Source organism: Protomyctophum parallelum, assembly GCF_964188405.1.
Source record: "Protomyctophum parallelum genome assembly, chromosome: 2".
Lineage (NCBI taxonomy): Eukaryota > Metazoa > Chordata > Actinopteri > Myctophiformes > Myctophidae > Protomyctophum > Protomyctophum parallelum.
In genome coordinates, this window is record NC_139699.1 from 33,498,727 (window position 1) to 33,519,361 (window position 20,635).

At 41.5% G+C, this 20,635-nt stretch overlaps 2 protein-coding genes across 2 annotated transcripts; one reads left to right on the forward strand and one right to left on the reverse strand.

Annotated features, from left to right (window-relative positions):
• Positions 1 to 1,583: 1,583 nt before the first annotated feature.
• tmem208 (transmembrane protein 208) lies at positions 1,584 to 6,639 on the reverse strand. Its single transcript, XM_083793048.1, has 6 exons — positions 6,451 to 6,639; positions 5,873 to 5,968; positions 5,484 to 5,543; positions 5,216 to 5,352; positions 3,617 to 3,701; positions 1,584 to 3,186 (listed from the first exon to the last, which is right to left on the reverse strand). Exons 1-6 carry the CDS (start codon positions 6,454 to 6,456, stop codon positions 3,049 to 3,051), a joined length of 522 nt encoding a protein of 173 aa, XP_083649174.1. The 5' UTR covers positions 6,457 to 6,639; the 3' UTR covers positions 1,584 to 3,048.
• An 839-nt stretch (positions 6,640 to 7,478) lies between these two features.
• Positions 7,479 to 13,669, forward strand: slc39a1 (solute carrier family 39 member 1). Its single transcript, XM_083759446.1, has 4 exons — positions 7,479 to 7,814; positions 8,970 to 9,100; positions 9,285 to 9,599; positions 12,527 to 13,669. The coding sequence occupies exons 1-4, from the start codon at positions 7,700 to 7,702 to the stop codon at positions 12,878 to 12,880; spliced, it is 915 nt and encodes a 304-aa protein (XP_083615572.1). The 5' UTR covers positions 7,479 to 7,699; the 3' UTR covers positions 12,881 to 13,669.
• Positions 13,670 to 20,635: the final 6,966 nt, after the last annotated feature.

Below are 20,635 nucleotides of genomic sequence, written 5' to 3' on the forward strand. Positions count from 1 at the left end.
ATTTTTGGAAAATCGAAGAAAGACTGAGAGACTGAGATAGAAGCATAGCTTTTTCAGAAAACTGTCAGGATGTAGAAGTCATTTTTAGAATCTGATCTCAGGTCAGAATGGGTTAACACAAGGCAAAAATAAGGTTCTTGATCTGTCTACTCTACATACAAGGTCTTGGGCCCTGATACATATCAATCTCTGCTTTCACAAAAGACAATCACAGAGACATGTTTCCCTAAACAATAGCTTTTAGGTAAACATGCAAAGACTATAATTCTGAGATATCATCCTATATCGACAACATTTGCAGTACAGAACGAAAAAAACAAAACGTGTGGGCAAGTTTTTTTGGGGGGTGGGGTAGAGTGAGTGGCCCCAGTGCTAAATTACACTGCAGTATGGTCCCTCTCAAAGCCCACATCTGGGATTGGCCCTGACAACTGGATGCCGTGCTGCTCTAATTTTGGTAACTTTGTTTATAACCCTATAATAGAGGCAGTATAGCACCACAGGGCCGGGATGGGGGAGGGGGGCGGAACACAACCAAGAGCTCAAAGTAAAAGCAGGCATTTTCAAAAAGCTTGTGGAGCTACATTGACCCAATAAACAAGCAGAAAACTCCTGCGACGTTAACATGCTCTATAGTTGACTTTTTGTGTTATGGGGAATCTTAATGTTTCACATGGTAGCTCTGTTGGCTTGTGTAATCTGACTATCACATTAATACGCAACATTCAAACAATCATTATACTTTCAGCCTTGCTAGCAGCCAGCAGGGTTATTTTGATGTTATGGTCCAAAATAACCTTTTCAAAAACGGCTGCATTGCAATGAAATGTTCTGTGCACCATGACACACTTCAGTAGAATGACCCCTATGGTTTTTGGTGATCAAAAGGCCTTTCATCTAGCTCCACCACTAGCCCAACTTTTCCACTTGTACACAAGATGGGTGTATGGCTGTGAAACTTGTTGAGTGTGTGCATGTTGCCATTGCGTCACCAAAATCAGTAGAGGCCATCCTTCCAAATGGCATTGCGGTCATTGCAACCCTTATGACAAACTCTCCCCTTGTACACAAGACTTGCTGAACGGTGCATGCTCCGGAAGATGAACCCTCTGTGAGAGACCCCATATTTACACACGCCCTCGCCCTCAGGCGTCTTACTGGTACTTATTTACTCTTTTGTATTTTGAAGAGCATTTGGGCTATATCCAGCACATGAGCAGTATTGATCATATCAAAATAGATACACTTCACTCACCTCTTGGTCAAAACCATGACAATGAGAGTCATAAAGTCACCCCAACAACAAAATATTAATTTTAATGTCACCGTCAATATTTCAATGATTGTCCCTTGACAAACAGAAAACACACTTTTTGGGGGTGTTTAAATGCTAACTTCAAAGACCCCTGCACCCCCTATAAAACTGGTTATATCTACCACTTCAGGAAGACCTAGACACACAACTTGACCTGTAACTATAGATCAAAAATTAAAAAAAAAATTAAATTAAAAAAAAAGCCCCTCACCACACGTATTGTATTTAATTTCAATATGTAAAGGAAGACTGAGAAGTTTAATTCAATTCAGAGTTTAATATATTTGGAAATACATTACTCCACTGTAGAGGACAGGTCAGACATTTTTCATTTAACTTTGAATGCAGCCACCAGGGGGCGGCATTCTACCATACATGATACATCATTGCTGATTCAATATTAGTTTTCTCATAATACTTTGAATAACAGTATATCTAAGCATAAACTATATACAGTTTATGTATGTATGTACGTACGTACAGAATATATTGATACAGACAAGATTAAAAAATGACATCTGGTAGGCAATGGTTCCGTTTGCTGTACGATGTAATACAGTGGAGGAACTTGTGGGTGAATCCACGTTATCAGTCTGGCTAATACCAGGCTAATGTAATGTATCCATTTAATTAACTGACTGAGTCAGGATTACTGGATGCCATGGTTAATGATTAAAACAAATTAAGTATTTTCAAATTCCATTTTGTCCTCATTCACTTTAGTAATGCACATGAAAGTGTAAACTAAATGAATTGACAAGCCTTTTCTCAACACCAAACATTACATGACATCACGTTGACCTGAGGAACATGAAGTGATTTTAGCACATCCTGGTTGTTCTAAAAGTCTCTGATGGACTTCACACTTTTGATGCAGCAATCCTTAGCCATCAATTTGTAAGCTGTAGACAAACATTTGGACCTCATACATTTGGATTGCTAAGCAAAGAAAAAAGGAATCAAGATTTCTGTCGGGACGTACACAAGATTATGATGAGAAACACTGGAGATGATGAACTTGACCACCATTATACATGTACTGAGGGAGCAAGAGCATGCCCTGTTAAGGTTTGCTACAGTAATATACATTCATATAATTGGGCTGTTACAACCTTTGCATGTTGCTACACAGAAATATGTCTGTAAACGTGAGACAAATGTAGAAAAGTACACTTGAACAATGGAATTGTACATTGAGGAAAAAAAATCTTTGGATTTCGTTAAGGCAATCTGCCCTAGCCCTTAGGGTCTACTGATGTCTTTATTTTTGGGCAAATCCTCCTATTGTTTGTTTTTATCAAAGGTCTTTATCTGACATTTGTATCTGCTTCCCCAGATAGACTGGCTTTAGGAAAATAATGAAATCTGAACCCAATACATCCTGTAGCGTTGCGTATTCCATGTGTGAAGAAAAACTATTGAGAAAGCAACTCACCATATAATGGAGATTGGCATTAAATATTGTGACAAATTAATTGTCAAATTATATTAATCTCAGGATGAGGACAATTAATGTTTTGACCATGACAGAAACACGACATAATTTTTATAATTTAAAACTGGACAAAGAAATGTTGACAATGACGTCAGCAAGGACAAAGAGTTATTCCACAGCATCTGATTTCTACTTCTTTTTAATTTACATATCAAAATGTTCTTCCTGAATAAATGGTTTCTGGCTACTGTGTATTATATTTTGTGTAAAAAAATACTCATCAGTCCACTCATCAGGGTCAGAATCTCTTCATCTGTCTGCGCTCTTGTCGTCTCTGCTTCTTCTCATTCACTTCTTCTGGTGCTGAAGGACTATCAGCTGAAAACCATGGTCCCAAGAAATTCACCCACAGCAGGTGCACTGCACGGAAAGGGGCCTAAAACGCACGCACAAACGCACATGCGCACAAACGCACACACTATTAAAAAAAACCACACCCGTGTGAAGTGGGGGACTCTCTTAATCGCACATCATCATACATCTTTTTTTTTTCTTAATAAAGTCTGTTCCTATGTAAAGCGATTTGGGTATTTAGAAAAGCGCTATATAAATTTAAGCTATTATTATCATCTCATTCCGGCCAATCTGCATCCTCACCTTCGTCTTCAATGTTTGTGTTACGCAATGTTTGTGTTTACACAAAAAGGGATCAAAAGATAAGAAAAGGCGTGTGTTGCGTGTGTTGTGGGAACCATCACTAGGAATAACTAACTCATTTCTAACATGGAGCATTTTAGCATATACAGTAAATAAATGGATGACAATCCTAGCTCTGTGGTAATACAAGGATCAACAGGGGTTCTTACCAACAGCCAAAGATACCAGAAGTAGGAGGAGATGGTGCTGAGAACTTGTACAATGGCTGTGAGCAAGATGACATCCTTCAGGTGCCTAAAACCATAAAGTATTCACCATCACCACTGAAAAACAATACAGTTCTCTGCAAATGCAGGAGCAATGTTGTGCGCCATTACCATAAAAGAGATCAGAGATCATTGAAAACAACTTCCATTCTAAGCTACAATCCGTGCAACTACAGCCATGTGTCAGATATACAATGAACGTAACCGCAACGCCGCCATATTGGTCAGGTCGACTTGACCCGACTCCACAGTACAAGAAAGATGCTTGAGTCATGTACAGTTTGGGGTTGGATATTATTTATAACCACATATTCAGAACTATTACAGTTACAATCTATCTTAATTAAGAAAAATGTATTTTGGTATGAAAACCTACATCGAGCCTTCATCCTACTCCTCCCGCCCAACAGTCCCTGCTGACAGGTGACGATTCAGCCCGTAGGAGTATGTGCACCGGCTTCCCCTCAACACCGGCTAATTGTGTTCATGTAGAGTTGTAGACGCTCGACAGGAGTTGCGCCTTGACTAGACCAATATGCTGGCCACGTTGAAGCATTCCGTGTGTCCACAATAATATTTGCATCGGCAGCTAGCCAGCTACGAGTGTGTGGCTATACTCTTTTATTATCCATGCTGAAGCAATGAAGAGCAGCCATCCATATACAGTATCTATGGGTAACCTACTCCAGGATTGATATTTTTCAGTGGAAGAACAGGGAGACCACCTCCAACCACTGCAAATGTACTGGTTATATTACTGTATATTAACTTAAAGATTGGTTGGGGGTAGACAATAAGGGATTCATTTTAAAATTACTTGCAGTTAAATTATTGGCAACTAAATAAATGAATTAGAAATTAGGACAATTGGCTTCCAGTTCTTGCACATAGCCAAAATACAATAATATTATTAGACTGGTCATTCAGAATGGAGAAATAAAGTTGTCCTTTTGGGGAGAAGGACAACGTGCGCGCACGCCCACACGCACACAGCTAATCAACGAATACATTGCTGTGGTACAGAACGTGGAAACGTGTGTCACAAATGCGATGTGTTGCATGCTTGCAGATCTGCGTTATGATGACATCATTTTCACCGTAATACCGGGGCCTATCGGCCATGCATTATCATACACTTTTGTGCATAAACGTTGACTTTGCTTACTTGTCGGCATACTGTAGATCTGCATAGCTCACAAAATACCTCGTTCTTGCCTGCATCATACCCGAGTCAATTTCACCGGCCTCGCCATTGTGGGTGGCTTGAATTTTCGCTCCCTTTTTTTGAGGGACGCTAGACCCTCCTATACACAAGTTTAATGTTTGTCTTTAGTGCAAAGTTTGTTTAGTAAATGCATTGACAATAAATGGAAAGTTTACGTCATAATGTGTCTGTCTCTTTATTGTTAATGGCGTTTAATGTTGGCACCGTTTGTTTTACATCACCTAATCATTAGTAATCAACATGAGTTAGACTTTACTATATTAGCGCCCCCAAATAACATTTTAAGTTCCATATTGTAGTGACTGAGGTGTACTCACTCTGCCAAGCCCTGTTCCATGTTCAAGTCTATTCCCCCGTCCAATAGAGTGCCATCCTCTGCGAACGCTGGCTTGGCCATGGCAGACATGGATCGGTAGCTACCTATATACACTGCCAATGCAAACAAAAGTAGCAGCTAGGTGGACACAAAGGAGGTGGGGTAGTGGGTGTGATGCAGAAGGAAAAAAAATAGAACACCATTATTAGTAATATTATGCCAGCCATCATATTTTATTGTTCCATTTCTTGATGGAAGCAGGTACTCACCCATGTCCAAAATGTGGAAGAACCATAGAAGACCAAAAGATTTATAGCACCATATATTGCCTGTGATGGAAAAAATATAACTTTTTGAATTATGTTCAAATGACAATTTACAATTTATTTACCACACATTACTAAGCATAACCTATTATTATACTTGAATAGAATGGGAAGCAATCTAAGAGTTTCTTACAGGAATGATATACAAAAATAGTGTTTTAAGTTTCAAACTGAACAAAGGCTGCCTACTACTGACTGATATAGTGCTAGCCTGGCTAATAAGCCAGACCGAATCAGCCGTTGACAAAAAAAAATTGCCTGCCACACGACAGTGTGATTTGAGTCTGGCTTATTAGCCAGGCTAATATAGTGCTGCACTAGAGGAATCTTACATTAGCTCCTAGAATGACTCTTGTGTAGAACTTCAATGTGGCATCATTCTCCTCAAAGATCTGCTTCTTCCCCTTGGTGCCAACCTTACCTTTGGGCTGGAGGACAAATAAAACAGATGTTAGTTTTATTCTAGACTATAAAGTAAACAAGTGCTTAATAATCATGGTTCGTCCACAAAGTAACAGCTTTTGTATTGACTTGAGCTTTCGTTTGAAATGTACCCATTCTGCATACCGTCACTGTGAACTAAAAACATCTATCAAAAAGATGATGTATGAATCAACCAACCAAATAGTACTAGTAAATAATAGATTCAGCTGCTGTCAGCTAGCTACAGATAAAGTGAGTGAGAGAGATAAAGAGAGAGAGAGACTGACACACACTGGCTGACTGACTGACACAATTCAATTCAAAGGGCTTTATTGGCATGAGAAAACATACGTTTACATTGACTGACTGACTGACTGACTGACTGACTGACTGACTGACTCTCTCACACACACACACACACACACACACACACACACACACACACACACACACACACACACACACACTGACTGACTGACTGACTCACCGCCATTCGGTTTTCCACCCGGTACTGCAGTTCGCTTCACGGGAGCGTTGGGTGTCCTTTTGGACATCGATCTATACGCCCTTACAGTATACTTCTTAATCAAAGCAGAGCCAGTGGAGTCTGAATGGTCTGTCTGTGTGAATGACAGCCGGGTCCACAGTAACACATCAGCACTTGCACACTGCTGTATACTACGCATCCGGCGCACGACATTTACGTCATCGATGTTTACTTCTTAAAATCTTTGTGATTGAGCGCCACCTTTTGTGCTGAAAGTAAACGTGCACTTTTTTTGTCTGTCAAAATGTGTACTGTTGTCTGTTACTGACTGTGCACTGTGATCTCACTGCCGAAAACAGAGGGGATCGCTGAAACCGAAAATAAGTTTCTCAAACATCCAACATCGAGTAGATCAAAATGACAATAAAGCATTTGAGCATCATCACTGTCACTGATAACAAGTTGAATTGTATCCTTCAGCTTTTTGTTTATGCCCCAAAACGGCGTATGTGTAGCAATTGTAGAATGTTCTACTCATGTATACTTTACTTTACTTAAGAGACCATTTTTCAAATATTCTATTTTTTAACATTATATGGACAAAATAGTCCATTTGGATGCAACCTCTAAGGATGCAACCTATTTTTTATTTACAGTCTATCTATGCAACCCACCTTTCTGTCAGCGACAGTGTTGTGAGAGAAATAAGCAACATGGTCTAGTAAACATTCCAACAACACAAATCTGGTACAGTACAGCTGCCTGGTAGGCTACAAAACATTTTAATGGAAATGTGAGAACCACTGGTTTGAATAATTATTACAAAAAATATAAAATAATAATCGTCAGGAAGCTTAAATAGGGTTAGCAACTACACTTTTACAGAAAAATCCCAAACTTTACAGACGAAGACCAAAGTAGCTTATAATAAGCTGACATGGCAACACCGATTCAGCAACACGGTCGTACTGCGGAGTATTGATGTAAATACACGCATGCGCGCCATGTGTGTGTACCAGGGAATCATGGTTCATGATGTTCCAGTGGACTGGAGTCTCCTCCTCGCGTCGTCTGGTGGTGTAGTAGTGTCCAACTGAACAAAACAAAACACAACGCAATGTTTCCAATTCCTGCACCAGAGAGCCATTATGACGCGACAGCGTCCGAGTTGTAACCTGTAGGCTGTTTTATTGTAGTTAGATAACGGTCCTTCCTTTCTTCCACCGACGAGCTCGTATTTGAGGCGAACATGGACTACCTACTGCAGGTGAAGATATGCGCCCTCGTTGGTTTGTTGTGTCTCACCCTGCTGTTCGGATTCATTCCTGCTCGCCTGAAGTGGTTCAGGGATACAAGTGGAACAGGTTGGTTCGTATTGTATTAATATTATTTTGTTTACACACTCATGGGTCCAAAATCGGCACACAGCAGCCACATAAACTATATGGTTTGATCATATGAATGTTGATGGATAAAAGTTAAGTTCAATGACCGCTGCTGTCATGGTTTAGTTAGTAATTTGTTGGTAATGTGCTTTCATTGTGATGGAAACTGTGGAAAGTGATTTGATTTTAACCGTGTCACTCACTGACTAAACTCACTAAAGTATAAAGGACAGGATAAGGAGAAAGTTGAAAGTCGAGTCACCTGATGGGGATGAACCCCTCCTAGCTCTTCAACACTTCTTGTTCTTTGCTGACAATGTTATTTCCAGTTCTGCATTTTGGTCATATGATGGGATTATCTGGGGAATGTATATGTTTTCCACCATGCAAAAAATGTTCTTTGTTCCCCATTTAGACCAGAAACATAATCTAGTAATTCTAGTAAGACTAAAAATATTTTAGCAACTTAGTCTTTGTTACTTTTAGTAGCAAATTTTGATTTAAACTCAGTCTTTGAACAATCCATTGAACTTTAGGCCTGCCTAGGCTACTTAAACTATCTAATTAACGCTGGCATAAAATACACTAAAACATAATTGCTCAGACTCTTCAACAACGCAAAAATAAACATTATTTGTTCTGTACTGTACATACAATTGTATAGTACAAAACACTGAAGTCCTTAAACCAGAAACCTAACGCTAACCCTAAACCCTAAGGTAAGTGGGGAACATAGAACCTAGTATAGGGAACATAGGGATGACCCCATCATCTGTCAATTTGCCGGGGGAGGTGTGCCTTTGACCAGATTATTGAACGATTTATTAATGTATTAGTTTTTGTTTTAAATTGACTGATTCATTAGCTAAATGTCCATCATGCATGTTCTACTGTACCTGAGGGTACAGCACCAACACTGATGTAGGACACAACAGAAACTAGTACATAAATAAATTGTTCAATAATCTGGTTAATAATCATGGGATGTTTGCCATAATGTCAGGGCTGATTCCTAAACTGATTTTGGTGACAGATCTGATTAGATAACGGCAGTGACAATAATACTGTTTGTTGTGTGTTTCTTCATGTCTGGCCTAATGTATTTGTTTATGCTTTTTCTTTGAATCCCTTAAGAAACCCATCGTGTAGTTTTGAGTTTGATCAGCTGCTTTGCGGGCGGGGTTTTCCTGGCGGCATGTCTACTTGACATCATCCCAGATTACCTGTCAGACATCCATGCTGTGTTGGAAGCCCAGAAGGTGGAGGTAGGTTTGATCATGTGACCTAGTCTGGGGTCTGTCAAGGGCCAAATTAGTGCAACTTATAGATGAAGACATGATCAAATATATGTATTATTGATTATACAATTTAAGAGTATAATCCGTGCCTTTTTTAATTTGTAAAAAGGAAAACACAACTGACTGTTCTCTCCCACTCTCTGTCAAACAGACCAGCTTCCCCCTCCCAGAGTTCATCATTGCTGCTGGCTTCTTCACTGTCCTCATTGTAGAGAGGATCGTGCTCAACTGTCGGGAGGCTGGAGGGGTGAGCGAGGAGAGAGCCCCCCTGATCCCTTCCAATGGTCACGGACATGGACATGGCCACGGGCAGGCCGCAAGCCATGATTTGGAGAGCAGTGGCCACCATGTCCATGTCGACTTGCAGGCCCACTCGTCCTTTCGTTCATTCATGCTCTTCCTCTCTCTCTCCTTCCATTCTTTGTTTGAGGGGTTGGCCATAGGCCTACAGAGCAGTGAGTCCAAGGTAAGAACAATAAAATCCTAAAGGGCAGTCCATACTGTCTCCGACCACCGAACCTTTCGTCGGAAAGATCAGACTTAAATTTTTTCTCCGAAGTAGAGTTCGGAGAGTCACAACATCTGGGAGTGCAGCTTTCAGAACAAAAATTCGGAGGAATGCGTTTCAGAAGTTTCGAGTGACGTCATGTTGTACCGGAGCTTTCTGACGAAAAGTTTGATGGTCGGAGACAGTATGGAATGCCCTATACTTCACTTAAGTTGATACCAAAACCGTCCTGTGGTCTTGATAATGAATGTTATATTCCCAATTGCATACACTCTGTGGGGAGGCAATGTGTGGAATAGAACTCTGACCCAATTGAATTGTAGGAGAAACATACCAAAGGCTCTTCCGCTTGTAGGTGAAGTAGTCATTTATAAAGGCACAAAATTCTGTCCACACTGGCTATCGTCCGACGGATGAGGTATATTTGAATTATTTCTTGTTATTATGTTTTTCCTTATTTTTTCAATATGGTCATAGGAAAATCTAAGATTTATGCTGAAAGCTTCCAAAATATTTGTTGTACAACAAAGTACCGGTATAAGTTAGCCCTTACTTCATGGCTGTCAGCGGTCAGCCTCTGAGGAGAAAGGAGTCTGGATTAGTGATGATCTGGTATTTCCAATGATTTTATTAGCTTTATACATTATATATCTATCTTTATTAATTTGACACTTGTTCCAATACCTTGGTTAGGTTGGGAGGCAAATGATCCAACGTAAATCATATGGTCTCCAAAATAATCTTTTTTTTCTCTCCTTTTTTAAGCTCAAAGGACACTTTAACAACATTGTGGTTTTACTATCTTGTCATAAAGGTTATCTTCTGGTTATACATGTTATCTTCTGGTCATGCGACTTCCATACACTGTCTAGCCAATACTCTCAGAACAACCTCAAGACCATGCATGTGACCCACGCATTTGAGTTTGCTTGACGTCATTTCAGTCATACAATTAGCCCCTTTCTCTAGTACAGTGCTTCTCAACGTTTTCAGGCCGTGACCCCCAAAATAATCGTAAATTAAAACTGGTGACCCTCCCACGCTGACAAGAAAGCACTATGGCTTTTTCCATTGGGGTCCTTCATACTCAATTTTAATGCCAAATATAATACTATGCAAAACATCATATAAACGATTAGAGTTGAGGTATTACATTTAGTTTAACTCGGTTCCATTGTGGAAATAACCGATCCACATGCTCAAAATGTTGAGTATGAAGCTCTGCCATTTTCACAATTTCTGCCTCTAATCCATGGGTTCCCAAACACTGGTACTAGTACCAGTAGTGGTACTTGAGCCCCCCTCTGGTGGTACTCAGAGGAGTCGCCCAAAAAAGGATAAAAAAGACAAAAGTGGAATGAATAGATATATTAATACAGCTAGTTGTTCTGACCAACAATTGGTTGAAATAGGCTCTCCAGCCGTGCTGAAATTAGCATGACAGCACACCTAGCCGTAAGATTTTTAGGAAGGATCACATTAGAAATGTATCAGTTGTCAGACCAGCAGCAAAATTGTCTTAGGAAAGGAACAAAAACAAAACAATTTAAAGAATAAATTACATTTTCCTCCTGGATTAATAATAGCTGAATAGCAGGTCTACGCTCCTGTGTTTTAACATAAGTTATTGTGGTGGTACTTGGAGAGCCGGATATCTTCTGTGGTGGTACTTCAGTATAAAAAGGTTAAAAACGATCTATAAAAATCTATCTATAAATGCACCAAGTATCTGTGTGTACATATGTCTGTAATCCACGTTACAGACATATGCTGTTTTAGCAACCCCCAGCAACCCCCCCCCCCCCCCCCCCCACACACACACACACACACACACACAATATACTGACCCACAGTTTGAAAACCACTGCACAGAACAAAATCATCAGACAACCTAGCACATGCTTTCCTTAGCCTTTACTGACATCTTGTGCAAATACCTTCCCACAAAGTGCCAGCTAACTCTGTTTACCTTTAGTAAAGAGTTCCCCTTTTTGAGTTAACTAATTTACTCTAAACCAAACATTCAGTGTTGCTGTGCTTCATTCAAACTCAAGCTCAAGGCTGTGCAGTATGGGGCAGGCTATGGGTGAGCTGGTTAAATGTCTGACTAATGAGAGTAAAACCTTTTTGAGTGACGCAAGCCCCTCGTGTGTGTGTGTGTTCTGTGTGTGTGTTCTGCGCTAACAACACATCATGGATGTCTGACAGGTAATCTCGGATGATGTCAACTAAAAAACATTTCATGGACATACGGTATATGCTCAGTGATGTATCCCAAGGTCCTCTGGGTTTTCGGGTCTCACTCGGGTGACCCAGCCGGGGTGATCAAGTCCCGACTTACGTCCCAGTAGCTACCCTCGATCAGTCCCATTAGGTGTGTGTACATTTTCATGAACGGCCTGTTATAGCGCCACCAGGAGGCCGACTTTAGATTTTTTGTTATTACTCCAGATTTTGGAACATTGGCTTTCAACGTTTGCAGGACTGACAAAGCATCAAATCATGAACGCAGCGTGCAATTTACGTGAAATCTTTCACAGACTTTCCTACTAGGCTGAGGAATATATCCCACCCTTTTCACATTGGCCTGTTATAGCGGCACCAACGGGTGGATTTCTTTCAAAACACATTTTTAGAACAAAATGCCTCAAATCATCCAACTGCCATTTAAGGCCTATTATAGCGCCACCAGGAGGCCACAACCTGAGGTCTAGTGCCCTCTAGTTTGATTTGCTGAGGGCTTATAAAGAGAGGATAAAAATTGAGGACAGAAAAGTGAGGACGCCAAAAGTGATTGGCTGCCTGGAATGTGATCATGTATGATCACATTGAGCTCACTTCACACGAGTGTGATTTTTATGTTTTGTTTCGTTTTTTCCCCCTAGGTTTTAGAGATCTGCATTGCCATTCTGATCCACAAGAGTATCATAGTTTTCAGCCTATCGGTGAAGCTTGTGCAGAGTGCACTGCCGCCTATATGGGTGGCAGCTTACATCGGGGTGTTTGCCATGATGTCACCCATTGGCATCGCCGTTGGCATCAGCGTGATGGAGGCCCAGCTGACATCAGGGGCTCTGATCCAGGCCATCCTGGAAGGACTTGCCGCAGGGACATTCGTTTACATCACCTTCCTGGAGATCCTTCCACATGAACTCAACTCCCCAGGGAGGCAGCTCCTCAAGGTGCTGTTCATTCTGCTGGGCTTCAGTGTCATGGCAGGCCTCACCTTTGTGGACTGAGAAGGACAGCACGCCTTGTGACGTGTGTGGCATGATGAGAACGGAGACCTTTGTACCAATGCAGTACAGTCCTTGCCCAGTAAAATCCTGAGAGTGTACAAAACGTAACCAAATGGACCCGTGTTAACTCTGACAGTAAGTTCCCTTTGGTTACATTTTGTACACAGAGTGGATACATGAACACTGAAGTTGTTACTGTGTACAAGCATCAGGAAGATTGTTCCACAAACTTATTTGTTTGCGCACTGCCACACTGTGAGGTTGTATTGGGCTTTTGATGTCAAAGCATACATGTTTTAATATTTTTAATATGTTTTCAATTTCACATGAGGATGTTTGAAAGAACTGTGTTTATCATTCTTTATCTTAAGAGGATTTTATGTAAATAGAAACGGTGAAAGGAACAGGGTGGACTATCGTGTTGGTTTAGTGTGTTGAAATGTGTTTTAAATCTAAATGCAATAGGGTTGTTTTAGGAATGTTGTATGAACTTTGACACTACTGAAGAGGACACTGGAAACAAAAGGACTGATACCTGGCAGTATGTAATCTCTCAAGAAAAAAGAATGGATTCCCAGATTGGGCAGTAACTATATAAATACTATGTTGTAATTGTTCCATTAATCACTTAAGCACTATTGTACTTAAAATTGTGAAATAGCCAATCTGCAAGCTCTATGATCTACGGCTATTTTCTCTTTTTTTAATGTTTTAAAAAAAAACAAAGAATTAAATAAAATATATATATATATCTATTTAGCTTTACACTTATTAAACTAATTTAAAGGAGGAATTAGTAGCTTCTTGTTCCCAACATAAACACTGCAGTGTGCACCTAACCGTTTTTAATTCAGCCATTTACTGTACTTATAGGAATGAATCTCCCCTCTGGTAATAATACATGATGTAGTTGAGAAATAATGGAGATTATTATTCATCTTCAACCACTTATCTGTAGTCGGGTCGCGGAGGCAACGGCTCCACCAGAGAGCTCCAGACTTCCCTCTCCAGAGCAACATTAGTAACTTCCTCCTGGGGGATTCCGAGGCATTCTAAGGCCAGTGAGTCGATGTAATCCATCCATCTGGTCCTTGGTCTGCCCCGGGGTCTCCTCCCAGTGGGACGTGTATCAATGATCTCCCTAGGGAGATGCTCGAGAGGAATCCTAACCAGATGCCCGAACCACCTAAGCTGGCTCCTTTCCAGGCGATGAAGCAGCGACTACTCGAGTCTCTCTCACGTGACTGAACTTCTCACCCTATCTCTAAGGGAGATGTCAGCCCCCCGTTGGAGAAAACATTTTGGCCGCTTGTATTTGCGACCTCATTCTTTCAGTCATGACCCACACTTCATGACCATAGGTGTGAGTAGGAATGAAGATTGCTCGGTAGACAGAGGCGTTTGCCTTCTGCCTCAGCTCTCTTTTCGTCAGTGTGGTAGCACTGCCGCTCCGATTCCCTGGCTGATCTACTTCTTCGTCCTCCCCTCACTCCTGAACAAGACCCAGAGATAATTTTTTGAATATAACTTTGCCAGTTGCACTTTTACTATCAAATGTCAGTTATTACATTAGGTATATCCAGTCTCTGACACAAATGCAGATTTTAACTATTTGGCTACAATGGTTATACTGCTACCCCACTTTATTGCTGTTAGTTGCCTTTACATTGTAGAAAAGGTCTTCTACATCCATTGTATCTTTTGGTATCTGTAACCTTGGATGATATCCAACACATCATGTAAAACAATTTGCACAAATTTAATTTGCACATTATGTAGTTTGCTGTATCAGTGGCTACTTTGGACACAAATAACATGGCAGCTGGCTTGCAACAGTAATGCAAATGTTAGCAAAAAATTGCCTGCTAAGGCTAAAATAGTCATTACAGCAAACATTAGTGCACTGTTATGAAACACGTTACCATGACATCTAACATTACAGTTTCACTTTCAGTTTGTAAATACAGGTAGTTTAAAGGACACTTTGTTGTCCTTTGAACCATTGTATATTTTTTGTGTATTGTCTATGATTCTTTTCACTCTCGGAATTAATGATTGAAGATTGTAAAGGCAACTTTTCTAAGAAAGGATGCCAGTGAGGGATATGGTGTGAAGCTCTTTCCAACGCGTGGTGATGATGACAGTAACTCAGGTCGTCTCGTTGAGTGCATTTAAAAGGTTTTATTTTTGCTTGCAGGATGGATAAAGCATGACATAAGCCGGGTACTTAAACTGTAACTTAAAACAATAACTTGTGATGCAAAATAAACCAAGAATAACTCAAAACAACTGAAAACAAACAAAACACGCACGGTTGAAAAACTGTGTGGCTTCCCTGTGGCGTTTGTGTGGCTTTCCCTGTGCTGCCGTGCACCTGTGACACTAGCCATGGTTCATGACTCTCGTATTCATAGTAGAGTCATGAAGAAACTGCACCCTGTTTTTGGCGCTCGCTACATTTATAACTTTTCCGTATATATAAACATTCGGAATTCAAATATAAAGTACTCACAATTTGTCCCACGGGTGTTAGTTAGTTACAGCATCAGCGATTAGAATTGCTGCATCCCGCGTTCTTTAATAAAAAGCATTTTTATCCGAGCTCCCCGGCTACTTTTTTCAAACGGGGTTCGTTTGGGAAATCCACAGTTGCACACCGGGAGCGCACTCGCCTATTAGTCTGTATTGGCAGTGCGGTCAGCGTACCTATATCGAACACACCGAGTCCCACCCTACTCCCGACCGATAGGGGCGCGTAGTTGAAAGCCAATGGCAAAATAACAGCTCGGATAAAAATGCTTTTTATTAAACAACGCGGGATGCAGAAATTCTAATCGCTGGTGCTGCTACTAACTAACACCCGTGGGACAAATTGTGAGTACTTTATATTTGAAATCTGAATGTTTATATACGGAAATCTTGTAAATGCAGCGAGCGCCAAAAACAGGGTGCAGCTAGTTACTGCATGACTGTCATGATAATCATCAGGGCTACTGTGACACATACAAGTAGGCTGTGCCTGTGATCGGCTGAACCCGCCTATGCCCAGGTTGTCATAGCAACTTCACAACAAATTAACCACAGCATAAAATTATCAAATCGGCTACAACAATGATTTTACTGTGTAAAGTCACCTGGCTGTCCTTGTTATTGTGTATGACAATATCTTGGTGAATCTCAGAACATCATAATGTTTCAGAAAATGCTCCTCTTTCTTGGTTTCCAACCCATGTGGGTGTAGGTCTCCACTCAGATGTTAGTTGATTTGTTGATTTGATTAACAACAGCATTGCTTCTATTTTTATACCAGCTGCCTCTGCAGACTGTTGCTTTGGTCAGGGATTATTTTAGTTCCTCTTTCTGTCCTGTTTTGTCATACTAGAGCGGTGCCCAATGGAGCCTCTACACCGGTGCCTGTTGTTGGGCACTGGCCTACTTGGAACGATGCAAGTTGGAAATTCATGCCCCACCCAGATATATGTCTGTGTCCCTTTTATGCCCATATATGGAGTTCTTTGTCAGGCATGCCCAAATATGGACGGAGACATCAGAATGATGTCAGAACAGGCCAGCTCCATATATGGACACTGGGCAGGGGCCCTGTACAGGACCCGGAAAGAGGCCTTTTGTGGTGGTCCTGGACAACCGTGGGTCCGACCGACTCGACACCGGGCACTGCACTCCCTGTGGGGGTGTGGAACGTGTGTCGAATTTGAAGTAGGTGTGGCGAACGTTTCTGGAGTTACGTACGTACAGACTTGGTGCATTTATAGTTAGATTTGACATAACAGAACATGGATGCAGTTGACGCCTTGACGTGCATTTTATTGTGTTCTGCCCCTCTGTGCTTTGCATCTAAATTATTAGTATTCATTCATAATACAGTATGTCTAGTCTATATAATGCTGGTGCCACTAGGTGCCAGTGTTGGTCTTCATATGTATCTCTAATAATGAGGAAACCTGAATTCCAAAGGATTATGTTAGAAGTTAGAAAACGTTAGGTTTGGAACACTCAATATAATGACAACATTATTTTCACCGTGACAAATAAATTGAGAATAAACATACTGCTGCCACTCCAAATGTTTGGGCAGCATAATTTGCCAATGTTGTCTAATGCTAAAACCTGCATATCTGTTTAGTGTTTAGGGTCTGACTATATACATTATAGGCTATAGACTGAATTGGAAATCACTTCTGCATCTGAAAACATTGAAATTATGCACAATATAATGAGTATATCAATAAGTACTCAATAAGTCACATGCCTGCAGCAGCATCATAGTGTGAGGTGAGCTGTATTTGTCATGCATGCATGCATGCTATTATCTGTGTGGAGCGAGTGTTTCTTGTGCATGCATGAATGAGAGAAAGCCAGCATAACAGCAGAGTTTCAATTCACCCTGTCTGAAGATGGCTGTAAAATGTTACTGTAATCTGTCAGATAGACATGCAGTACAGTTACTCAAGTTGATTATAAATAAATACATTTTGAGAGAGAGAGAGAGAGAGAGAGCAACAGTTAGGGTGGGGCGCCCGCTGGCCAAGTGGTCTTGGTAGCCTACATAGCCTACAATCTTCATATACAAACTTACATTTATAAAATGGAGATAAACATACTGCCTAAACACACACCAGCTCAGTGGCCTTGTGGTTAGAGTGTCCGCCCTGAGACTGGGAGGTCGGGGTTCGATCCCCGGCCGGGTCATACCAAAGACTCTAAAAATGGGACCCAGTGCCTCCCTGCTTGACACTCAGCATCAAGGGTTGGATTGGGGATAAGTCCCTGCGACATACTAGCGTCATGTCCGGGGGGTGTACTTCTACATCAAGCTGCCTCACGCTACAGAAACAGGAGATATGGCTCGGCAAGGCTACTTACTTACTAAACAGGGACGTCAACCCTGACACCTGACTATAAGATATAAGGCATTTATCTGGTACAAAAGGTGAACAAATTAATCAAGCCTAACCTAGCATAGAGACTGCATCATTATAGTCAAGTTTTGTATTGTATAAAGGAACCAGCTGATCAGTAGCAAATAGCCTATATAAATTACAATAGAAAGTGACTAAATTGACATCTGATATTGATCTATGGGAGAGACATCAGTAAACTGGGTTGGAAATTGTGGTGAAAAGTGCACTTTCAGTGACCATGATGCCCATACTTATGTATGTAAGGGAAAACAGAAGGTTGATTCTTTATCTGGTGACTGAGAATATCAATGCAGGATATGATCCAACTGTCGGCAAGAACATTCCAAGGGGGGGCACGGTGGCACAGTTGGTAGTGCTGTCGCCTCACAGCTAGAAGGTCCTGGGTTCGATTCCCGCTCGGGACGCTGTGGGTGCTGGCGGCGTGTTTCCTCCTCCGCGTCATCAGTGCCCATACCCGAAGGCGGGGTTGGCGAAAGGGCCTTTCTGTGTGGAGTTTGCATGTTCTCCCCGTGTCCCCTAGGGTAGGTACCCTCACAAAAAACATGCAGTAATCCTGGTCACTAAACTGCCTCCCCCTGGCCAGCCGGGGCGCCTGATGGAGGGGAAAGGAACTGGTTGGAATAACGTGTTCCTTCCACGCGCTATGTCCAACCAGGGAAACTCCCCCCTGTCAGGTGGAAAGGAGCAACTTGGACACTCAGGCATGAAGGAAGCATGAGTTCAAGTCTGTTGCTTCTCCCCTTGTCCCCCAGGGGACTAGGTTGGTGGAGGGTGTGTAGAGCCCAGGATCACATTAGACGATTGACACGGGTGAAAAATGGGTTACAAAATCGTGGGATAAAAAATAAATAAAAACAAAACAGTCCAAGGGATATTATAGCAGGTAATAGTGCATAAACCCCGACCTCATTACAAAGACAAATGCACATTTAAGAGTTCAGTGGTGCAATAAACATAGGCACTGTAGGCCTACTGGTCTACCGGTAGATGTGGATTTATTGTTTTTACTTTCATAATGTTGTTCTGTTGAAAACTGAAAAGCTAATAATTGGATTGGAATAATTACAAATCATAATTGATATGGCCTGTACCCAGGACTGTGACTATCGTGCAACGTTTGTTTACATGGAGTAGTCTGATGCTGTGCAATCATGGGGAAATAATCCCTAATTTGGGTGCAAAACAACTGGTGTGCCACTACTAGTCTACTAAGGAATTTCCAGGCATGGAATTTGCAGAAAGGAATGTGTAAAGTGAAGTAAGGTATTCTGTTCAAGTGAAGTCCCCAGCTCTGTCGACACTGGTCTCTCGTATGACAGGTTCCCAGGCAAAGATTGAGGTACAAGGGTTCAAATACCACAAGGGTTAATGTTTTCTGACACGACACGAATATGTGTGCAGTAAGTGGATGTGACCACGGGTCTCGTTGTAGATGAAAGGGATTTAGCATAACGGTATATTATAGTGAGGGGAAAATGCTGTATTTGCTCCAATTTCTTTAAATATATTATTTTTCAGTAGATTTCATTTTTCTTGATACATTGTCAAAAACTGATTGCATGACTTTCCTCTAATTTGTGAGCTAAACTCTATTCTGTTCTGGTGGTATGAATGGTAAGAAGGACCAAGATGATGTCTGTCTGTCTGTGACCATGACCACATCTTCTTGAAAAGTGATGATATCTGGTGAGACCTTGAGAGTGCCCAATAATGGCTTCTATAATAGATGGAGTGCCGTGATCTTTGTACTTTTTCTGTTTTGCATGAGTCTATGGAGTTAACATTACTCTAGTCTAATAGACCCCCAGGTGTGGTTATAAGGTGCTAAGGTAAAAAGCATGGCCACATAAAAGCATAATTTTAACACTTTCTGTACACTTGTGAAAGCAATCTTCCTCCTATTATAATCATTGTGAGATCTCCCTCATACCAGCCTCCTCATGGACAGAGTGATTCCTGCTTCCTCACTCCTCCATTAGTCGAAACTGACTCACCAGACAGCTTGGGCGTCGGCTATTTAAAAGCTTCTGTTGATTGCCTTACTGGCTGCAGGTGCGTCCATGTCCAGGCTCCCATTGGCTGAAATACCTGTACAGGGTGATATACTCCCTCTATCACCTCCCCCAGCCTCCTTCTGTGGGGAATAGGCCTGGCTATTTCCCCTGGTTTGCCACACTCCATATATGGTCGCTAGTCCGGCACGCCTCGTGATGATACACTCCATTATGGACGTCAGTCTGTCACGCCTCGTGACACGCTCCATATATGGCCGTCTCCAACTCTCCATATATGAAGATCACGACACTGGCCTCATCAAACCCTGGATGGATAGCTTATACATGGAGAAGACTGGATCAGGTTCTGACATTACATGTTGATCTGCCCTCATAAAACCCTGTACACTCAAGACACGCTCCATATATGGCCAGTACAAAATTCATTCCATATGATGATCTGACCCCCCCATGCCAAAGTGCCAGCACTCGCCCAGCAGTCTGCCGTCACACAGGCAGATGTGTGCACACCTCCTTTAGGGCGAGGTTGCTTCTCGCCCTCAGGGTGTCTGGTTTGCTAAACTGTCCGTGCAATTACTTAGACAATTAAGTATTTTGTGTTTACATGAACAATTAATGCAGGAAGAAAGATAAACTGAAACATAACCCTACAGTCAATGCTTCTTACAAAGCTTGAGAAAGTGATGTATTTGTGCAGCAAAAGAGTCAGCCACCATTCTGGGAGCTCAGTGGCCTTGTGGTTAGAGTTGTTCGCCCTGAGACTGGGAGGTCAGAGTTCAATCCCCGGCCGGGTCATA

What these genes read in the sequence shown, in the direction of transcription:
- tmem208 (XM_083793048.1), bottom strand. An exon ending in ATGGAACAGGGCTTGGCAGA is followed by an intron (nt 3,702 to 5,215) that starts GTGAGTACACCT and finishes TTATGGTTTTAG; the next exon opens with GCACCTGAAGGATGTCATCT. An exon ending in TCTGGTATCTTTGGCTGTTG is followed by an intron (nt 3,187 to 3,616) that starts GTAAGAACCCCT and finishes CGTGCGTTTTAG; the next exon opens with GCCCCTTTCCGTGCAGTGCA.
- slc39a1 (XM_083759446.1), top strand. Translation starts at nt 7,700, where the DNA reads ATGGACTACCTACTGCAGGTGAAGATATGCGCCCTCGTTGGTTTGTTG. An exon ending in TGGAAGCCCAGAAGGTGGAG is followed by an intron (nt 9,101 to 9,284) that starts GTAGGTTTGATC and finishes TCTGTCAAACAG; the next exon opens with ACCAGCTTCCCCCTCCCAGA. An exon ending in TACAGAGCAGTGAGTCCAAG is followed by an intron (nt 9,600 to 12,526) that starts GTAAGAACAATA and finishes TTTTCCCCCTAG; the next exon opens with GTTTTAGAGATCTGCATTGC.